The following is a 17,851-nucleotide window of genomic DNA, read 5'->3' on the forward strand; positions in this document are numbered from 1 at the left end:
TTATAATATCATTTTATGTAGATATCCACATTTATTTTATATTTTTCTTCTGCAGTTTTTATTGAAAATGCAATATTTGATCTCAAAAACCTGATGTGATGGACAAAAACTGATGCCAGCAGCAGACATCACGGCTGTCGCAATTTTGAGAAATTTGCGGGTAATTTAAGAATTTGACATTTGGATCAGGGACGCCAGCGCATTATCGCCCAGCGGCTTGGTGACGGTAACGGCATCAACAGGTGTGGCTTGGGTGTGACCGTGAGTTTTAGAGGGCTGAGTGATTTACAATTGTCCGTTACTAGATGGACGAATCATCCCGGTTGTCACTGCGACCTCGTGCGATCTCCACCACGGCACGGCGTCTCGAGACGCGGTTAGTGAGAACGCAGTCGCTGCCCCTTGCCAATCCACTGCTGGATGAAGGCCTCCTCACGCTGTATCAGTCATGGGGATTGTTTGACCGTGGCCAGTGCGAATTGGTGAGGGTGATCAGGACCTGGGGCCATTTCCGATATCCCCCCCCCCCCCCCCCCACTGATATTAGCCGTCACCAGGAGTTGACCTTTGCTCACTGGGTTCATTGCGTAGTGCGCCAGGTGCCGCACCACCGCTCCTCCCTGAAATTTCATTCTGCGCTTTGTTAATGTCAAATGTTGTTCTCGGAACCACTGAGATACTCGTTACCATACCGGGAAATGTAACCTTTGCCCGGCTCGGTCTCTTGTGCTTTGGATGGGCACCGCACATGTGTTCACTAAACCCCCCGTGCATCAGTCGCCACCATTTGTACGGTACAGTTCTCCCCTACCGGTGCTCAGATTTGTATCGCCTTCGGGCAGGATTAGCGATGAAAGAATGTCAAGAATTCCTAGGTTTTGTTTCAAACTTTTGTTTAAACTTCACGCTGCCCAAAACACGCGCATTATAAAGGTGGGCAGGCTACCCAGACAGGCCTCGGGGTGGCACCCAGACCTGAAACCGGCTCTTTGTTTTTATTTGTTGACGAGGGTAAGAAACCTTCGTCCGTAAACGGCTTTACAAGTATGGGGTGCTGTAAGAGCAGGCTGTGAAGGTAAGTCGTTGACTCGACAACGGTTGTGAAATCTGGCAGAAGGGTATGAGCGATGGCAAGACGTGGCCCAGTGCCATCTCCACACCTCTTGACCTCAATAGCCCTTGCGAGTCACTTTTGCCATCTGAAAATGTAACAAGTTTGTACTTGTGTGTGCCTGTACGTGGCTTCATGTGTCCGCACGTGTCTGTGCGTTTATGTGCTTCCATGCGTTTGTGTGTGTGTGTGCGTGCGTGTGCGTGCGCGTCTGTGTGTCTGTATGTATGTTGAACTTCTTTCGTATTGTACGTAGCTAACCATAGGCAACTGTGCGCGTGTATGTGTGCGTGCATGTGTGGATAGCAGTAGTGTAGCGGTTAGCGCGCTGCGCTACGAACCTGGCGACCCGAGTTCACGGCCAACACCAGTGATGATTATCTGAACTGGTCCCGGGCCTCCCCTAGGTCTACTCAGCTTGAAATGAGTACCTGGTGCGGTGTGTAAACATCGCCACTGGGGAGACAAAGGCGGTCGGGCGTGGTTCTGGCCACCCACCCCCTCGTGTGCCGTTCCTGCCTTCATAGGTGCTCGCTAACAGCACTTGCCCCTACAATCTGTTAAGGCTATACGGGGGATCTTTGTCTTTGTGTTTGCAGCTGCTCTCGCGCGGACCTGAGCGCCCGGATGAAGCTGGCTTTCCCCGTGCTGTCATGGCTGCCGCGCTACCGTCTGCGCGAGTGGTTTCTGGGAGACATCTTTGCCGGCATCAGCACCGGTGTCATCCAGTTACCGCAGGGTGGGTGGCTGCGCTCACTCTCTCACTCGTGGCCCCCTCCAAGCCTCTCCTCCTCTGCCTTTCATTGATTGGCTGCCCTCTCAGTGACGCGTTTTCGATATTCATTGAGATCTTCGTTGGGTTCTGTTCATTGAAAAAAAAAATATGTCGGTCGCTAATCTGCACTGTATCTGGCCAACTCTTAAAGACCACCGGCACACCCCGAGGAATATTAAGATGAACGTCAGTTGTTGACGGTCAGTTGTTGATAGTTCCGTGGAAGGTCACTCCGATTCGGCTTCTGCTCCTGGGGTCTGGAATTTTCTTCTTCTTGAACTCCTCTGTGCGGTTGACACTGCTGCTGCCCTTGTTCAAGTCAACACTTACGACCCCATTTGTGTTCACGTTTTAGTTCCCCCCCCCCTCACTCCACGCGGCATCTGGAGATGCGGTTGCATTTAGATGCTGCTACGTGAATGTACATCGTATCGTATTGATGTTGGCGTTGCTGGGTTTTACTGATGCTTGCTTAACTACACTTGTCCCAACAATTTGTTGTGGCTATACGGGTGATCTTTGTCGTTCCAGGAATGGCGTACGCTCTGCTGGCCGGAGTACCTCCCATCTATGGCCTCTACGCCTCCTTCTACCCAATGCTCGTCTATTTCTTCCTCGGAACATCTCATCACATCTCCATTGGTTAGTGCGGAAGCGAGGCCGAGAATTCACATTTCAAGTTGAATCCGTATATCTAGGTGAGAACGCAATAGATCAGGGTGCAACAGTCACCTGGAGCATTACTCTGATGTCTGTAGGGGGCCTTGGTCCCAATTGAGTAATTTATCGAATGTGGCAAATTTGGAGCCCGATGCCGGCGCACGATGGCGTACTCTTGCGAATGACGTCGGGCAATATATAATGTCCACTGTGAGTGAAGCAGACAGCAGCGTAGTGTTATTATGGTTAATACACCTGTGTTATTAACTAGGGCGGCCGCTGGGTTTGAACCGCGAACCTCTGCAACGAGCGGCGAACGCGTTACCGCTGGACCGCGTCACTGCAGTTGTTACTCTGGCGTGTGTCCGTGTGTGTGCGCGCGTGGGCGTGTTATGCGCTTAGTGCACTGCGCTGCCAACCCGGCGACCCGAGTTCGAATCCTGCTCACGGCGAACACCAATGACAATTATATGAACCGGGTTCTCGCAAACCGCCACGTCTGCCGTGCCAGCCTTCCCAGGTGCTCGCGTAACGGCACTTGTCCCAACAGCCTGTTGAGACTATGGGGGTGACCTTTGTCAGGCACGTTCGCGGTGCTGAGCGTCATGGTGGGCGACGTGACGGAGCGCGTGGCGCCGGACGAGGACTTCCTCCTGCCGCCGGCAAACTTGACGGGCACCAACCAGACCCTGAGCAGCATGCGATTGTCCCTGGAGGGCATCGACGTGGCAGCACGCGACCAGGCACGTGTCTCCGTCGCCATCGCCGTCACGTTCCTCTGTGGAATCTTCCAGGTGTGTCCCGCAACCACGGCACGCAACCGCGGCACGCACCGCGCTGCTGGTCAGTCTATTATATAAAGACCTGGTCAGAGACTGGGCTGTAAGTCTATTGCACTGGTCAACACACTTTTTCTGGCATAAGGTATTCCAACGGTTTTAAGGTAATTTTGGGGTGCTGATTCCAAATCTGGCATCAGTTTTTGTCTATCACATCAGAGATATCAAATATTGAATTTTCAATAAAAACTGCAGAAGAATAATATTAAATAAACGTGGATTTCTACATAAAATTATATTATAAACACACTATCCTAAAAATACAGCACCATATTTTAACACTAAAGCAGTCACTGACTCGCAACAACTTGCAATTATAAGTGACAGAGTTAATTTCGGGTAAAATCAATGAAAATGGGGTATGCCGATAGCATAAAATGAGATGTGATAGAGCAAATCTGAGATCAGATTTGGAATCAGCACCCTGAAATTAGTCTAGAACAGCTGCAAAAGTCCAGGCCAGAATTTTTTTTTTTTTGTTGACCAGTGTTGTCTAGGGAAAGCTGTCGGTGGCCACCGCTGGTCAGATGTTGGTGGTCATAAGAATGTTTTCACCTTACTACCCACATTTTATCACTGCAGCGCATAATAACATGACCCCCCCACGCTGCATCTGTCCCCCGTGCACCCCGTGACGGCAGCTCTCCCTGGGTATGCTGCGGTTCGGAGTGGTGGCGACGTACCTCTCCGAGCCCATGGTGCGTGGCTTCACCACGGCCTGCTCCATCCACGTGTGCGTCACCCAGTTCAAGTACATGTTCGGCGTCAGCGTCTCGCGCTACAGCGGGCCCCTGGCCATCGTATACGTAAGCAGGCGTGCGTGCGACGTGCGGCTGTGTGCGAGTGTGTATCTGGTGTGGGGAGCGGTGGGGGAGCGGTGGCGCAGCGGTTAGCGCGCTGACCTACAAACCCGGCGAGCCAACACCAGTGACGATTATTTGGCCTCAAATGAATACCTGGTGCTGTGTGTGAACATCGCCACTAGGGAGACAAAGGCGTCCGGGCGTGGTGCTGGCCACCCACCACCTCGTGTGCCGTTCCGGTCTTAATAGGTGCCGCTCGATAACTGCACTTATCTCAACAGTCTGAAGGCTATGCGGGGGATCTTTGTCTTTATTTGTGCATATGGGGGCGTCTGTTTGAATGTGAACCAATCCTGGGTCTCCGCTAGGTTGATTCGGTCCTTGCACGAGTACCTGGCACGGTGCGTATTAAACATCAGCATTGGGGAGACAAAGGTGGACAGCTGTGGTTTTGGCCCACCTCCCCCACGTGTGCCATGCCCGGCCTTAACAAGTGCCCGTTAACAGCACCCGCCTCCAACAATCTGTAGAAGTCTATATCTTGGGGGACGTTTGTCTTTGTGTGAGCAGACCACGATAGAGTTCTGTTCCCGTCTGGGCCACACCAACCTGGTGTCGCTCCTGCTGTGCGTCATCTGCACCGTGGGCCTCGCTGGGAGCAAGGAGCTGGGCGACCGCTACAGGAACCGCCTGCCCGCGCCCATCCCGCTGGAGCTCATCCTGGTACGGCTTTGTGGTGGTGGTGGGAGTGAGGGGCTCTCGCGGGGCTGGTCGCCACGCCGACGGCCCCACCCCCAGCCGCCCCCCTCGTGCGGTGACGTGTGCGCGTGGCGGGCCGTTGATGCGAGGTTTGAAGCGTCGTTTATATGGCGCGCACGTACGCCGCTTTGACCCAAGCCGTGAGGGTCCGTGGGGGTTATTTGAGGCGCTGTCTTCCCGACAGACCTGTTGCGTTGTGGCCGAAACGTCGTGAGAATTATTGAATGTTTTATTTTTATTATTTTATTATTTCCCTTCGACGTGACTTTACCGAAAGAACCAAGAAGATTGCCAGAAAAAAGGGGAAAAACCCTATTAGTAACCAAGAAGATTATTTGACCCTGTTGATTATTTCGGGTCACTGTTGCAAATTAATTCTCACCTTGTTTTTAAAACAAATTAATGTGACCATACTTCACCACGCTTATCAGGGAGGGTTGAGGACCAGCAGAAAAGATGTAAAAGCATAGAAGTATAGCACGACAGTGGATTTTACCGCACCGCCCTCTGCTGTCTAAGATGCAGCCTGATGACAGCCTGTTGGGCAGGCCGTTGCCTGTCGGCACTGTCCGGGCTCAAACCCGCTTAGCCTCTGAGCTCGAGTGAGATGGCGTGCGTTCCGGGTGATTTGCAAACGGTCGGCTTGGCACGGGGCACGCGCGGGAGACTCGCCGCGTCCTCACTCGCGTCCCTGTGTGGTCGCGTGGCCTAGGTTGTACTTGCCACGCTCGCGTCCAGTGGCCTGGAGCTCAACGAGAAGTATGCGGTGGACATCATTGGAGACATTCCCACTGGGTGTGTATGTGTGTGTGTGTGCGCGCCGGTGGTGTAGCGGTTAGCGCGCTGCGCTATGAACCCGGCGACCCGGGTTCGATTCCCGCTCACGGCCAACACCAGTGACGATTATCTAAACCGACGAAGGCGGTCGAGCGTGGTGCTGGCCACCCACCACCTCGTGTACCGTTCTGGCCTTCATAGGTGCTCGCTAACAGCACTTGCCCCTACAGTCTGTTAAGGCTATACGGGGGATCTTTGTGTGCGCGCCGGCACGTACGGACGCACTCGTGTGCGCCTGTACGCACGGTGGTGATGCCTCTGCCAGTCATCTCAGTCAACCCGTAACACCTGGGTCTGTCCCATAACCCTGCTAGCAGCGAGCCATGGATACTTCGCGTGACCTCGGGGTGCACCTGGCCTGGCACAGGTGTCATGGTGACGGCAGTTGTGTTGTGTTGGGAGCGTTAGTGCAGTGGTTCGTGCGCTGCACTACACAACCAAGTGAACAACGTTCTATTCCTGCACGTGACCAACGCCAGTGACGATTCTTTGAACAGGTCCTGGGCCTTCCCTAGGCCTACTCAGCCTCAAATGAGTACCTGGTGCGGTGTATAAACGTCACCACTAGGGAGACAAAGGCAGCCTGGCGTGGTGCTGGCCACCCACACCCTCGTGTGCTGTGCCAGCCTGCATAGGTGCTCGCTCACAGAACTTGCCCCAACAGTCTGTTTAAGCTATATGGGGGATCTTTGTATTTTCGTGCGTGTGTCTGCACGCATTGCTGTATTGGTGCGTGTCTGCTTATTGTGATTGTGTGTGATTGTGTTTGCGTGTTGTGGTTGTATGTGTCTCTGTGTGTGCGCGTGTACACGTGTCTGTACGTTGTGCTGCGTGTCTGTCTGTGTGCGTGCGTGCCCACTCGCGCGCTGCAGCCTGAAGCCCCCGGTGGCCCCACCGTTCGCTCTGTTTGGCAAGGTGGTGGTGGACGCCATCACCTTGGCCATCGTGGGCTTCTCCATCGCCATCTCCATGGGCAAGACGTTCGCCCTCAAGCACGGATACAACATCGACAGCAACCAGGTGAGTGGCGCACTCCACACAACACTCCACACAACACTCCACACAACACTCCACCAGCACTCCACCAGCACTCCAACCAGCACACCATGTAGGATACACACTACTCAGTGTACTTGCCACATGCACTCCGCTTATCCCGCCATAGTGTGACGTGTGACGATGATCATGATGACGCCTTCAATCCCTGCCCAGCTCCCCCTCCTGTGGTCAAGGGCGTATGCCAATTGTGTGGCAAGTTGTGGTGGAGTAATACTTGTGCGTCTGTCCTGTGTGTGTGTGTGCGTGCGCTCTGTGTGCGAGCGGTAGTGTAGCGGTTAGCGCGCTGCACTACCAACCTGGCGACCCGGGTTCGATTCTCGCTCACGGCAAACACCAGTGACGATTATCTGAACCGGTCCCGGGCCTCCCCTAGGTCGACTCAGCCTCAAATGAGTACCTAGTTCGGTGTGTAAACATCGCCGCTAGGGAGACAAAGGCGGTCGGGCGTGGTTGCTGGCCACCCACCCCCTCGTGTACTGTTCCGGCCTTCATAGGTGCTCGCTAACAGCACTTGCCCCTACAGTCTGTTAAGGCTATTCGGGGGATCTTTGATCTTTGATCTATATCTGTTTGTGTGTGCACGTCTGTATCTGTATCTGTGTGCGCCTGCAGGAGCTGGTCGCCATCGGCCTGAGTAACATTTTCGGGTCGATCTTCCACTCGTTCACCATCAGCTGTGCCATGTCGCGGAGCCTGGTGCAGGACGCGACGGGAGGGCAAACGCAGGTACATCCATTATTGTTGGCCGTGAGCCAGAATCAACTCGAGTCCACTTGCGCACATACACGCACGTATAGCAAAAGCATTGATGACACGTATGCACGCATACTAAATCTATAACTTGTACAGAATTCATTTACACTGACTTATTGACGCCCGTGCCCACCGGGTTAACTCCGCGCCGTCTTTGCAGGTGGCCGGTCTGGTGTCGGCGTTGTTGGTGCTCATCGTAATTCTGGCCATCAGCAGCCTCTTCCGGCCCCTGCCCAGGGTAAGGTGGCTCTCCCCCGGCCCCTCTAGCCAGAGGCTGTGAGGCTCGTGCCAAATGAGGCAGCGCAGCAAGTGGGCTGCTGTGCCGGCCGTCATAGGCGCTGCTCCAACAGCGCTTGCCCCAACGGTCCGTGAAGGCTCCGGGGGGGATCTGTAAGCACGTGCGCTGTACGAGTCGTCGAGCCTGCATCATTGTGCGTGCGTGCGTCATTGTGCGTGCGCGAGTCATTGTGCGTGCGTGAGTCATTGTGCGTGTGCTCGGGGCAGGCGGCGCTGGCGGCTGTCGTTCTCGTCAACCTCAAGGGGATGTTCAAACAGTTCGCCGACGTGCCCCAGCTGTGGAGAACCTGTCGCATCGACCTGGTGAGCGGCTCCCCTCCCCTCCAGAAACACTACGAGAGTGTGCGAGTTGATTTTGTTTAACCTGGCGATTAACTCGGGACACCACGATCGTCTCGTTCGCAATAGCGACCCGGGGCACGAGTCTGCCGGCAGGGGGCAATGATTGCTGCCGTGTGATCCCAATTGGGCGATTTGGTTTCACTTCCACCGCACCAGCCGATCGGGGAATACCGAAGCGATGCACCTCGTGATGCCCATTGCTGGTGGAGGGGGGGGGTGCTGAAATCTCTGCCCCTCGTGGGTCTCTCCCCCTAGCTATGGGAACGCGGTGAAGTGGCGTTGTCAAAAGTCGATGGGTGGGGGACAAGGTGCCCGAGCGTGCGCTGGTATTGGCCTCATTGCACCGTACTCTTAGTTATTTCGGTAAAGTCACGTAGGTAAAAAATGAAATTTAAATTAATAAAAATAAAACAATGCAAAATTTTTACCTACGTGACTTTACCGAAAGAGCTAAGAGTATGAATCCTTACAGTCACGAAAGCTTCAAATCTAGAACTCATTGCACCGCTCGTGTGCCTGTTCTAACACCACCTGCCTGGGCTGTGTCTATTCAGCGACGTTTGTCTTCGTACAAGCGTGTGTGTTTGTGCAAGCAGGATATATGATGGGTGTGTAATTTGACGACGCATATCTATTCACGTGGCACACATTTGACCACGTGCATCTATTCATGTGGCACAGCTGGGACAGTGCGCGCGCGCACGTTGATGATACACAACTCCACGTCAGCACTGCGATTCATCCGACCGGAGATTGGTTCCTGGCAGCGATGTACGACATCACCACCGATAGCCAATGAAAATCCAACTGGGTTTGAGCCTCCCCGTGGCAGTTCAGGGAAAGATGATGACCCAGTGCAGTGGCCATGTGGGTCAGAGGTCGGAGCTGACACCGCGGAGATCCTGGGCTCGTGTCCATTTGGTTGCCCGTACCCCAGTTGATGGTCATCAAGGACAGGACACAAATAAAAATCGCACTTAATGTGGCTCAATTCCAGCTCCGAGAATTAAGCACGGCAGTTTAACCGCCATACGAGGAACGCTCCTCTCTGCCGCAGGTCAGGGCTGGGAAATGGCTGCCCCCGAGTGTGTGGACCAGAGTTCACGTAAAGGTCACGGATTTTTCTACCCATGACCCTGAAAACAGAACAGGGATGAAACCGGGGGGGGGAGGGGGGGGAAGATAAACAAATCAGTTTCGAAAAGGTGACTCTTCAAGTGTGGTGCTGGGGAGACAAAGGTGTCTGGGCAGCCATGGCGCTGGTTACACTACCCACTTGTGAGCCGCTCCGGCCTTTGTAGGCGCTTCTCCTGCGGAGGCGGTCTGTGTGGCTACAGAGCGGTTCGTCGTCCCTTGCGTGTCGCAGGCCATGTGGATGGTGACCTTCTGGGCGTCCGTGCTGCTGGGGCTGGACCTGGGCCTGGCCGTCGCAGTGTCGTTTGCTCTGCTCAGCGTCGTCATCCGCACCCAAACGTGAGCACCAGCGGATCATCTGCGCGGGCATGGCACGCTGGTAGCCTACGGTGTGCACGCACAGCACTGGCGTCGATCTGCGGCATGGGACGACGGCGGAGGGATGATGGGGCTTGTGGTGGCATTGGTCGTGTGTGCTTCATGACCACCACGGAAACCACTACCACCGCCACCACCGTCATCACCATAATCAACTACCACTGCCACTAGCAGGCGCTCACCTGTGATCCAGCACGGTGGAGGTGGTGAGGGTTGATGGGTCACACAGATGCTGTGAAACTCCCTTCCCGTGAGTGTTGAGGAAGAGCCGTACCCTGGCTCTGCAGGAGAACGCAGCAAGGCAAAGACTCCAGCCGTTCCGTCTGTACGGGATAGTGTTTCCCCCTCGCACGTGTGGGTTTTCTCTGGGTACTCCGGCTTCCACCCACGTGTAAACGCTCATTAATTGGCGGATAACACTTTCATAAGAAGAGAACCGCAGAGCTTGGCAATTGTTGCCACCGGCTGTGTGGCTGCCTTCCCACTCGTCTGTGGTTCCTCCTCCTGGCGCCTCCGAGTCGTCCTTTCTCTCTCTCAGAGAGCGAGCGAATGCTACGTGGTGGCACGTTTTAAGTTCACAATATCATCACCACCACCACCAATCATTGCTTCGGCTGAGCTGCCACTTGCACGATGGGACCCGTTCGACACGAAACGCAAGGAAGCTGCGCCGGAATCGACCGCGTGCCGTTGTGAAAGGCGATGTTTGTGTGCCACCCCTCCCATGTCCCGATCCCACGCCCTGCTGCCGTTCCAAGGCCCAAGTACTCGATTCTGGGCAAAATCCCCAACACCGACATCTACCTGGACCTCAAAGAATACGCGGAAGTAAGGACACGCACTCATGGAAGCGAGGATATTTGACGGCTTGTGTCCACGAAGCGCGGTGAATGCCCCGGGGCTGTTTGCCGTGCGGTGTGCGGCGAGTGTCGGCAGCGCGCGTGAACGCAGCGCCTCTCTTGTCACGTGTGCCAGGCGAAGGAGATTCCCGGGATCAGGATATTCCAGACCAACGCGTCGCTCTACTTCGCCAACGCGGATATGTACACGGAGGCGCTGATCAGCAAGGTGGGGCTGTCCTCCGTCAGTTTCATTTCCTCTTATTTCTCCATTCTGTTATTTTTTTTTCCAACGGCTTGAGAATTAACTTTAGCCATGAACAAAAACAAATAGGTGGCCATGTTGCTCGGAAGTCTGAGCATTGAGCCGATACCGCTGAGGGTTCGGGGTTCTCGCGTGTGTGTTAACGCGTGCGTGTGTGTGTTCTTTGCGGTTGGTGTGTGGTGTGTGTGTGCGTGTTTGTGTGTGTGTGTGCGTGTTTGTGTGTGCGTGTTAGCGTGTGTTCTTTGTTGTGTGTGTTCACGCGTGTGTGTGTGCGGTAGTGTAGTGGTTAACGCGCTGCGCTATGAACCTAGCGACCCGGGTTCGATTCCCGCTCACGGCCAACACCGGTGACGATTATCTGAACCGGTCCTGGGCCTCCCCTAGGTCGACTCAGCCTGAAATGAGTACCCGGTGTGGTGTGTAAACATCGCACTGGGGAGACAAAGGCGGTCGGGCGTGGTGCTGGCCACCCACCCCCTCGGGTACCGTTCCGGCCTTCATAGGTGCTCGCTAACAGCACTTGCCCCTACAGTCTGTTAAGGCTATACGGGGGATCTTGTGTGTGCGTGTTTGTGTGCGCGTTTGTGTGCGCGTTTGTGTGTGTGTTCACACATGAGTGTGTGTGTTCTTTGTGTTTGTGTTCTTTGTGTTCGTGTGTGTGTGTTTTAACGCGTGTGTGTGTGTGTGTTAACGTGTACGTGTGTGTCTGTGTGTGTCCACACGCAGACCGGTCTGGACCCCCGGTCGCTGATCGCCGTGCGCAAGAGGTTCCTCGCGCACCAGCAGCGCTTGGAGCGCAAGCGGCGTCGCGAAGCCGGCACGGAGGCCAAGAGCGCCACGCTAAATCTGGTGAGGACCTCGGGCGGCCTCCCACTCGCCGCCACGGGGCAACAGCCGCAGCATCAGTCGCAGCATCAGTCGCAGCATCAGCCGCGTGTGGGGAGTGGGGGGGGGGGAGATTCGGCTTTCGCAATCGATTCTCACGCTCGTGATGCGTGCGTCGTGCCTGCAGGAATCGACGCTTGGCAGTGCGCGCACGCGCTGCTGCGTACGTCGGTTTAGCTTGACCGCATGAGAACCTGGGAGACGGCAACGAAGCCTCGTGTGCAAGAGTCACCTGGGTGGCAGAGGTCGCAAACGGGTTTTGATTCCTTATCCGTACCCGGCCGCACCAGGGTCGCAAACGGGTACCCGTACGCGTACCTGGCCGGGTATGGGTACCCGTACGCTACCCGAAATGAGTGACAAACGGTTACTCACCGGTGACTCACGGCCTGCCCGTACCCGTACCCGGCCGCACCAGGGTCGCAAACGGCTACCCGTACCCGTACCCTACCCGATACCCAGCTACCCGGCTGGGTACGGGTAGCTGGGTATCGGGTAGGGTACGGGTATCGGGTACCCGGTTGCGACCTCTGCTGGGTGGCCAACGTGGCAATTCAATTTGGCCCCACTGACGCCGCGGGGTGAGGCTGTGGTGCGGCTGCGGTGAGGCGAGTGCTCTGCTCTGAGCCCCGGGGCGTTGTTGTGCCGTGCGTGCGTGCCAGGACTGCGCCGAGGCGGGGCATGTGGTGCTCCCGCTGGAGGAGGGCGAGGAGCAGGGCCTCACCACGACCGCGTACCGCTTCCTCGTGCTCGACTTTGGCGCCGTGACCTTCGTGGACACGCCCGGGGTCAAGATGCTCAAGAGGGTACGTACGCTCACCGGGCCGTGTGTGAGTGTGTGTGAGTGTGTGTGAGTGTGTGTGAGTGTGTGTGAGTGTGTGTGAGTGAGAATGTGTGTGAGTGAGCGGTAGTGTAGCGGTTAGCGCGCTGCGCTATAAACCTGACGACCCGGGTTCAATTCCCGCTCATGGCCAACACCAGTGACGATTATCTGAACCGGTCCTGGGCCTCCCCTAGGTCGACTCAGCCTGAAATGACTCCCTGGTGTGGTGTGTAAACATTGGCACTGGGGAGACAAATGCGGTCGGGCGTGTACCGTTTCGGCCTTCATAGGTGCTCGCTAACAGCACTTGCCCCGACAGTCTGTTAAGGCTATACGGGGGGTCTTTGTCTTTGTCTGTGTGAGTGAGTAAGTGTGTGTGTGTGACCGGGCGTGGTGCTGGCCACCCACCCCAACACGTACCGTTCCGGCTTTCATAGGCGTTGCTCGCCATTAGCACTCTCTCCAACAGTCTTTGACAGGTTATACAGGGGATCTTTGTGTGGTCGTTGCGTGTGCGAGAGCGAGCGTGTGCAAGCTTGTTCAAGGCCCACATTCCGTGATGCCGCACGGCTCGGGCGTGTACCTCCTAATTACTCGCTCTTAGTGGTTTGGGTCGCCTCTTTTTCCTTGAAGGTTCTTAATGGACCTAAACGTCTTGGCTCCTGACCAGCGGCAAGAAACGCGAACGTTTCAGTGCGTAATCTGATTTACATAATGTAAAAATACTGGTTTTTAGTTTTATATATGCCCAGGCGTTGATGAAAATTACAACTCACAAAGGCTGAGGTATCACAGATGAACAGGAAGGCAGCAAACCAGGCGGTGAGCCGGTGCTAACAACAATTGCCCAAGCTCTGCCGTCATCTGTGTATGAACGTGTTTTGAAGTTTTAATATGTGTGGGAGGAAACGGGAGCTACCGGCGAGAACCTACGTGTGCGAGGGGGCAACGCTCTATCCCGTACGGAGGGGATTTTAGTCCGCATGTTGCCGTACCGCCGTCTCCTGGCGAGCCAGGGTACTGCTCCTCCACGACGCCCACGGGAAAGGAGTTTCCCAACATTCTATGCGCTCCACCAACTCGTATGGTAGCCTGATGATGACACGGCAGAGGTCGCAAACAGGTTTTGATTCCTTACCCGTACCCGTACCCGGCCGCTCCAGGGTCGCAAATGTGTTTGTGAAGGCCGTCTAAACCCAGACGCCCAGAGAAAGGCCTCCTGAACCCGTAGCCAGGCTCACAGTGAAGGCCTCCTGAACCTGGACCCAGGCTCGCAGCCGTGGCCACTCGGTGCCCTGGCATAGCCATGATGAACCCCTTGAGGCAAGGAGCATTCCGTACCCTACCTGAAATAAGTGACCCGGCCGGGTACGGGTAGCCGGGTACGGGTATCGGGTACCCGGTTGCGACCTCTGTGACACGGTGCGTGCTCTTTCTCTTACAGATATTCCAAGAGCACAAGGAGGTGGGAGTGCAAGTGTGCCTGGCTGGTTGTCGAGGTACGTCACGCGCCTGCTCCCTCGCACGCTCACCCAGTTCACTCGGCGCACCTCTGAACGGTTACTGCCAGTTGGGGCGCACGCCTGGGGACATCCAATGCTCGGTTCGGGCAGCGTGCAGAGCTACGAGTCGTGGTCGCGTATTGGGTTGGGCCACGCGATGATCTGGCCCTCCCCTACTCGACACGACCAAACGGATTAAGTGCACGTGTGACGCGCCCGCTGTTGTTTCTGTTCACCTTGAAGTTAAGGAGGAATGCCCGGGACCAGACCTAGCGCACACAACTCGCCACCCACGTTCACGCACGCACGCACCTGCACGACTCGCGCACCCACTCTCAAATACACGCACAAACTCGCACCCAACCTTTTGCTAGATTTGGTGGTCAACTCGTGAGTCTATCTGTCCGGGGAGCGGTGGCCCAGTGTTTAGCGCACAAACATCGTCACTTGGGTTTGACTCCTGGCCACGGCTAACATCAGTGGCAAACGATATCAGAACATCTTCTTGTTTCTTTCGGTAAAGTCACGTAGAAGGGAAATAATAAAGTAATCAAAATAAAACAGAATAAAATACAATTCTCACGACGTTTCGGCCACAACGCAAGCAGCCGTCCTCAGGTGAAGAACAGGCCTGTCCTCAGGTGAAGAACAGACCTATTCTTCACCTGAGGATGGCTGCTTGCGTTGTGGCCGAAACGTCGTGAGAATTATTTTATTATGTTCTATTTTTATTCTTTTATTATTTCCCTTCTACGTGACTTTACCGAAAGAACCAAGAAGATGATTCACCGCAGTCACGAAAGCTTTAAATCGAAAGATATCAGAACAATTCCTGGACATCCCGTAGCTCAACTTGGCCTTAAAAGAGCACCTGGCTAGCCGGGCATGGTGCCGGCCACACCACCCCCTCGTGCGCCGCCGTCCCGGCCTTCGCAGGTGCTCCGCGCTGACGGCACTTGGACACGGGGGATCTTTGTCTTTGTGTGCCGCCAGCGGTGGTGGTGACCCAGCTGGAGCGAACCGGCTTCCTGAGTGGGCCCTCCAGCAAAGCGCAGCTCTTCCTGAGCGTCCCCGACGCGGTGGCCCACTGCCAGCGCCAAGACGCGCTGCACAGCAGACCGGCGCTCGCCACACCGCCTGGCGCGCACAACCACATGGCCGACGGACGGGTGAGCGCACGCTGGCACCGACGGCACACCGCGCAGCCAGCATGCCAGTTTGTTGTCCTTCCCCCCCCCGTACCCTCCTACGTAACACGGTTGGCCATGCAGAATATGAATGAAGTTCTTCATATGTACACACGCAGCACTCGACAGCGCTACGCACAGCACCGCGAGTGAGGTTCTGGTAACGGACGGACGATGTTGCCTCCAGGAGGACAAACACGCGCATCCCGTGGAGAACGGAGGGTGCTACCCGGAGCCCAGGAGCCCCGCGCCGATGGTGAGTCCGCTCTTCTCTCCCATCGCTTCGCTCGCTCGTAGCGGGTATAGGAAATAGATACTTTGTTAAAAATACCATCAGCAGACACACGAGCAGCAACTCTATCTACACTGTGGGTGTGGCTCGTGTTAATGCGTGAACGCAAGTCTGTTGTGTAAACTCGGGCCCTCAATTCACCTTGGAATGCTCCTTGCCTCAAGGGGTTCATCATGGCTATGCCAGGGCACAGAGTGGCCACGGCTGGGAGCCTGGGTCTGGGTTCAGGAGGCCTTCACTGTGAGCCTGGGTCCGGGTTCAGGAGGCCTTCACTGTGAGTCTGGGTCTGGGTTCAGGAGGCCTTCACTGTGAGCCTGGGTCTGGGTTCAGGAGGCCTTCGCTGTGAGCCTGGGTCCGGGTTCAGGAGGCCTTCGCTGTGAGCCTGGGTCCGGGTTCAGGAGGCCTTCACTGTGAGCCTGGGTCCGGGTTCAGGATGCCTTCACTGTGAGCCTGGGTCCGGGTTCAGGAGGCCTTCACTGTGAGCCTGGGTCTGGGTTCAGGAGGCCTTCACTGTGAGCCTGGGTCCGGGTTCAGGAGGCCTTCACTGTGAGCCTGGGTCCGGGTTCAGGAGGCCTTCACTGTGAGCCTGGGTCTGGGTTCAGGAGGCCTTCATTGTGAGCCTGGGTCTGGGTTCAGGAGGCCTTCACTGTGAGCCTGGGTCTGGGTTCAGGAGGCCTTCACTGTGAGCCTGGGTCTGGGTTTAGACGGCCTTCACAAACACAGCATTTGTCTATTTAAGTCCGTTTCTTTTGTTTCAGCGAGAACTCCAGAGACCAGGATGTGTCATTTGCAAGAGTGACCTTATTGTTTCGCAACATACGTAGCTAACTGTGCTAATTGGTGGTGCAGGGGAAGGACAACAATAGGATGGACTGGGCCCCGCCATAACAATGTGGAATTATTTTCACTGGGTTAGAACTACCGAGGGAAATGAGGATTTCCCGAGGCATTTACTAGAAACTCTGCACGTTTTGTTAATGTCGTAATTATAATTATTATAGTTACGACTACGACAGGTTTAACTTGAAGTCTGAGTCGGCCAGTCAGCGGTGCCATTGCCGTCGGGTCGCGGATCCGACGGCGTACCGTCGGGTCCCTGCGCTCGCTTTCCCAGCGGCCGAACCGCGGCTGCGTGGGAACGTGATGCCGGCACGCGATCGCGCTGCCCTCTTTGAACCTGGCGTCATTGATCCCCTGGCCACAAACCCCCAGGGCTTGTCTCCAGGGGTCGGCTCACCCTGGCGAGGGCTGGGGCTGCCGCCCGAGGATTCCGCAGTCGTGGAGGAGCAATGAGATGCTTAGGTTGGTCGTCTTCGTAGACTCTGCTTGCATGCGGTGGCATTACAACAATCTGCGGTGCTCGGTATGCACGTGGTGGTGGTGGTACTGCTGGTGCTGGTGCTGGTGGTGGTGATTTTGAGCGATCAAGGTGGACGGGTTGTGATTGGTGGAGTGATGGCAATGATGGTCACGATCGAGAGTGTTTTACACGGGGTTAAGGAACGTGCGGTGATTATCGTAATGACGTTGATTTAAAAAGAAACGACTGGATCAATGGTGGCGGTGGTCTTGGTGAATTCCTGTTTGATTAATTTCAAAGTAAAGCCCAAGCACACTGGTGAGGCTTTACTTGGCTCGTCGGTCCACAGCAGCGCTGCCAGAAGCGGCCACGCGGTGCCCGCTGGGGGAACCGCGCTGCGCCGAGTCGCTCGCCGACCGCTGGCGACGCGACGACGTCTCCCCGCCGTGGCGAATCCGTCCCTTGACCTCGGTGCCCGTGCGTCGTCGTCGTCCCCTCCGCAGGTCGTAGAGAATACAAAGATGTGACGTGCGCGCGAACGAGGAGAGTCGCTCGCACCGCCCCCTCGACCCTCGCGACGCCCTCCTCGGGGGACGACGACGACGAGGAGGAGGAGAGAGGTACCCCTGTTCGACCGCGCGGCGCCGCTCCCGGATGCCTCGTCACGCGAGGCGGGGGGGCCGTGTCCCGTGCCGGAGGGTCGTGGAGTCGCAGGAAGATCAACGCGCAGAGGAACAAATGTCTGGATGTATGCAGGCGGATTTGTTATCCGTACGTCACTTGAGATTTAACGCCGTGATTCATGTGCAATTGATTTAGTTGCGTCTTGATTGTTGTCCGAGCTGTGGGGATTTCGGAGGAAGGGAAACATGTTTTATATATATACAGATAAGTACATATACTTAAAAAAAAAGTTGTCTCGGAAAGGAGACTTAAAAGAACCTGTGTGTGTTGAGTTGGTTGTCTTGAGAAAAAGTTACTGTAGTTAAACCATCACCACGGTGGATTCTG

At 55.6% G+C, this 17,851-nt stretch overlaps 1 protein-coding gene across 2 annotated transcripts in view; it reads left to right on the forward strand.

Annotated features, from left to right (window-relative positions):
• The window catches only part of LOC133356567 (prestin-like), a 32,588-nt gene extending 15,075 nt beyond the window's left edge, over window positions 1-17,513 (forward strand). Inside the window, exons 3-22 of one of the 2 annotated variants that reach the window (XM_061574151.1) lie at window positions 1,711-1,850; window positions 2,418-2,528; window positions 3,129-3,340; window positions 4,027-4,191; window positions 4,759-4,911; window positions 5,660-5,742; window positions 6,657-6,804; window positions 7,456-7,569; window positions 7,757-7,834; window positions 8,101-8,196; window positions 9,602-9,708; window positions 10,506-10,575; window positions 10,723-10,815; window positions 11,578-11,700; window positions 12,399-12,542; window positions 14,004-14,058; window positions 15,055-15,230; window positions 15,436-15,504; window positions 16,753-16,842; window positions 17,344-17,475. In XM_061574151.1, coding sequence (XP_061430135.1) covers window positions 1,711-1,850; window positions 2,418-2,528; window positions 3,129-3,340; window positions 4,027-4,191; window positions 4,759-4,911; window positions 5,660-5,742; window positions 6,657-6,804; window positions 7,456-7,569; window positions 7,757-7,834; window positions 8,101-8,196; window positions 9,602-9,708; window positions 10,506-10,575; window positions 10,723-10,815; window positions 11,578-11,700; window positions 12,399-12,542; window positions 14,004-14,058; window positions 15,055-15,230; window positions 15,436-15,504; window positions 16,753-16,833 — 2,218 coding nt within the window. In that variant the 3' untranslated portion in view covers window positions 16,834-16,842; window positions 17,344-17,475. Of the gene's footprint in view, window positions 1-1,710; window positions 1,851-2,417; window positions 2,529-3,128; window positions 3,341-4,026; window positions 4,192-4,758; window positions 4,912-5,659; window positions 5,743-6,656; window positions 6,805-7,455; window positions 7,570-7,756; window positions 7,835-8,100; window positions 8,197-9,601; window positions 9,709-10,505; window positions 10,576-10,722; window positions 10,816-11,577; window positions 11,701-12,398; window positions 12,543-14,003; window positions 14,059-15,054; window positions 15,231-15,435; window positions 15,505-16,752; window positions 16,843-17,343 lie in introns of both variants that reach the window. The other variant, XM_061574152.1, reaches the window with a different exon arrangement.
• Window positions 17,514-17,851: the final 338 nt, after the last annotated feature.

The sequence above is a fragment of the Lethenteron reissneri genome, chromosome 54 (assembly GCF_015708825.2).
Source record: "Lethenteron reissneri isolate LAM-NWPU_2019-01 chromosome 54, ASM1570882v1, whole genome shotgun sequence".
Lineage (NCBI taxonomy): Eukaryota > Metazoa > Chordata > Hyperoartia > Petromyzontiformes > Petromyzontidae > Lethenteron > Lethenteron reissneri.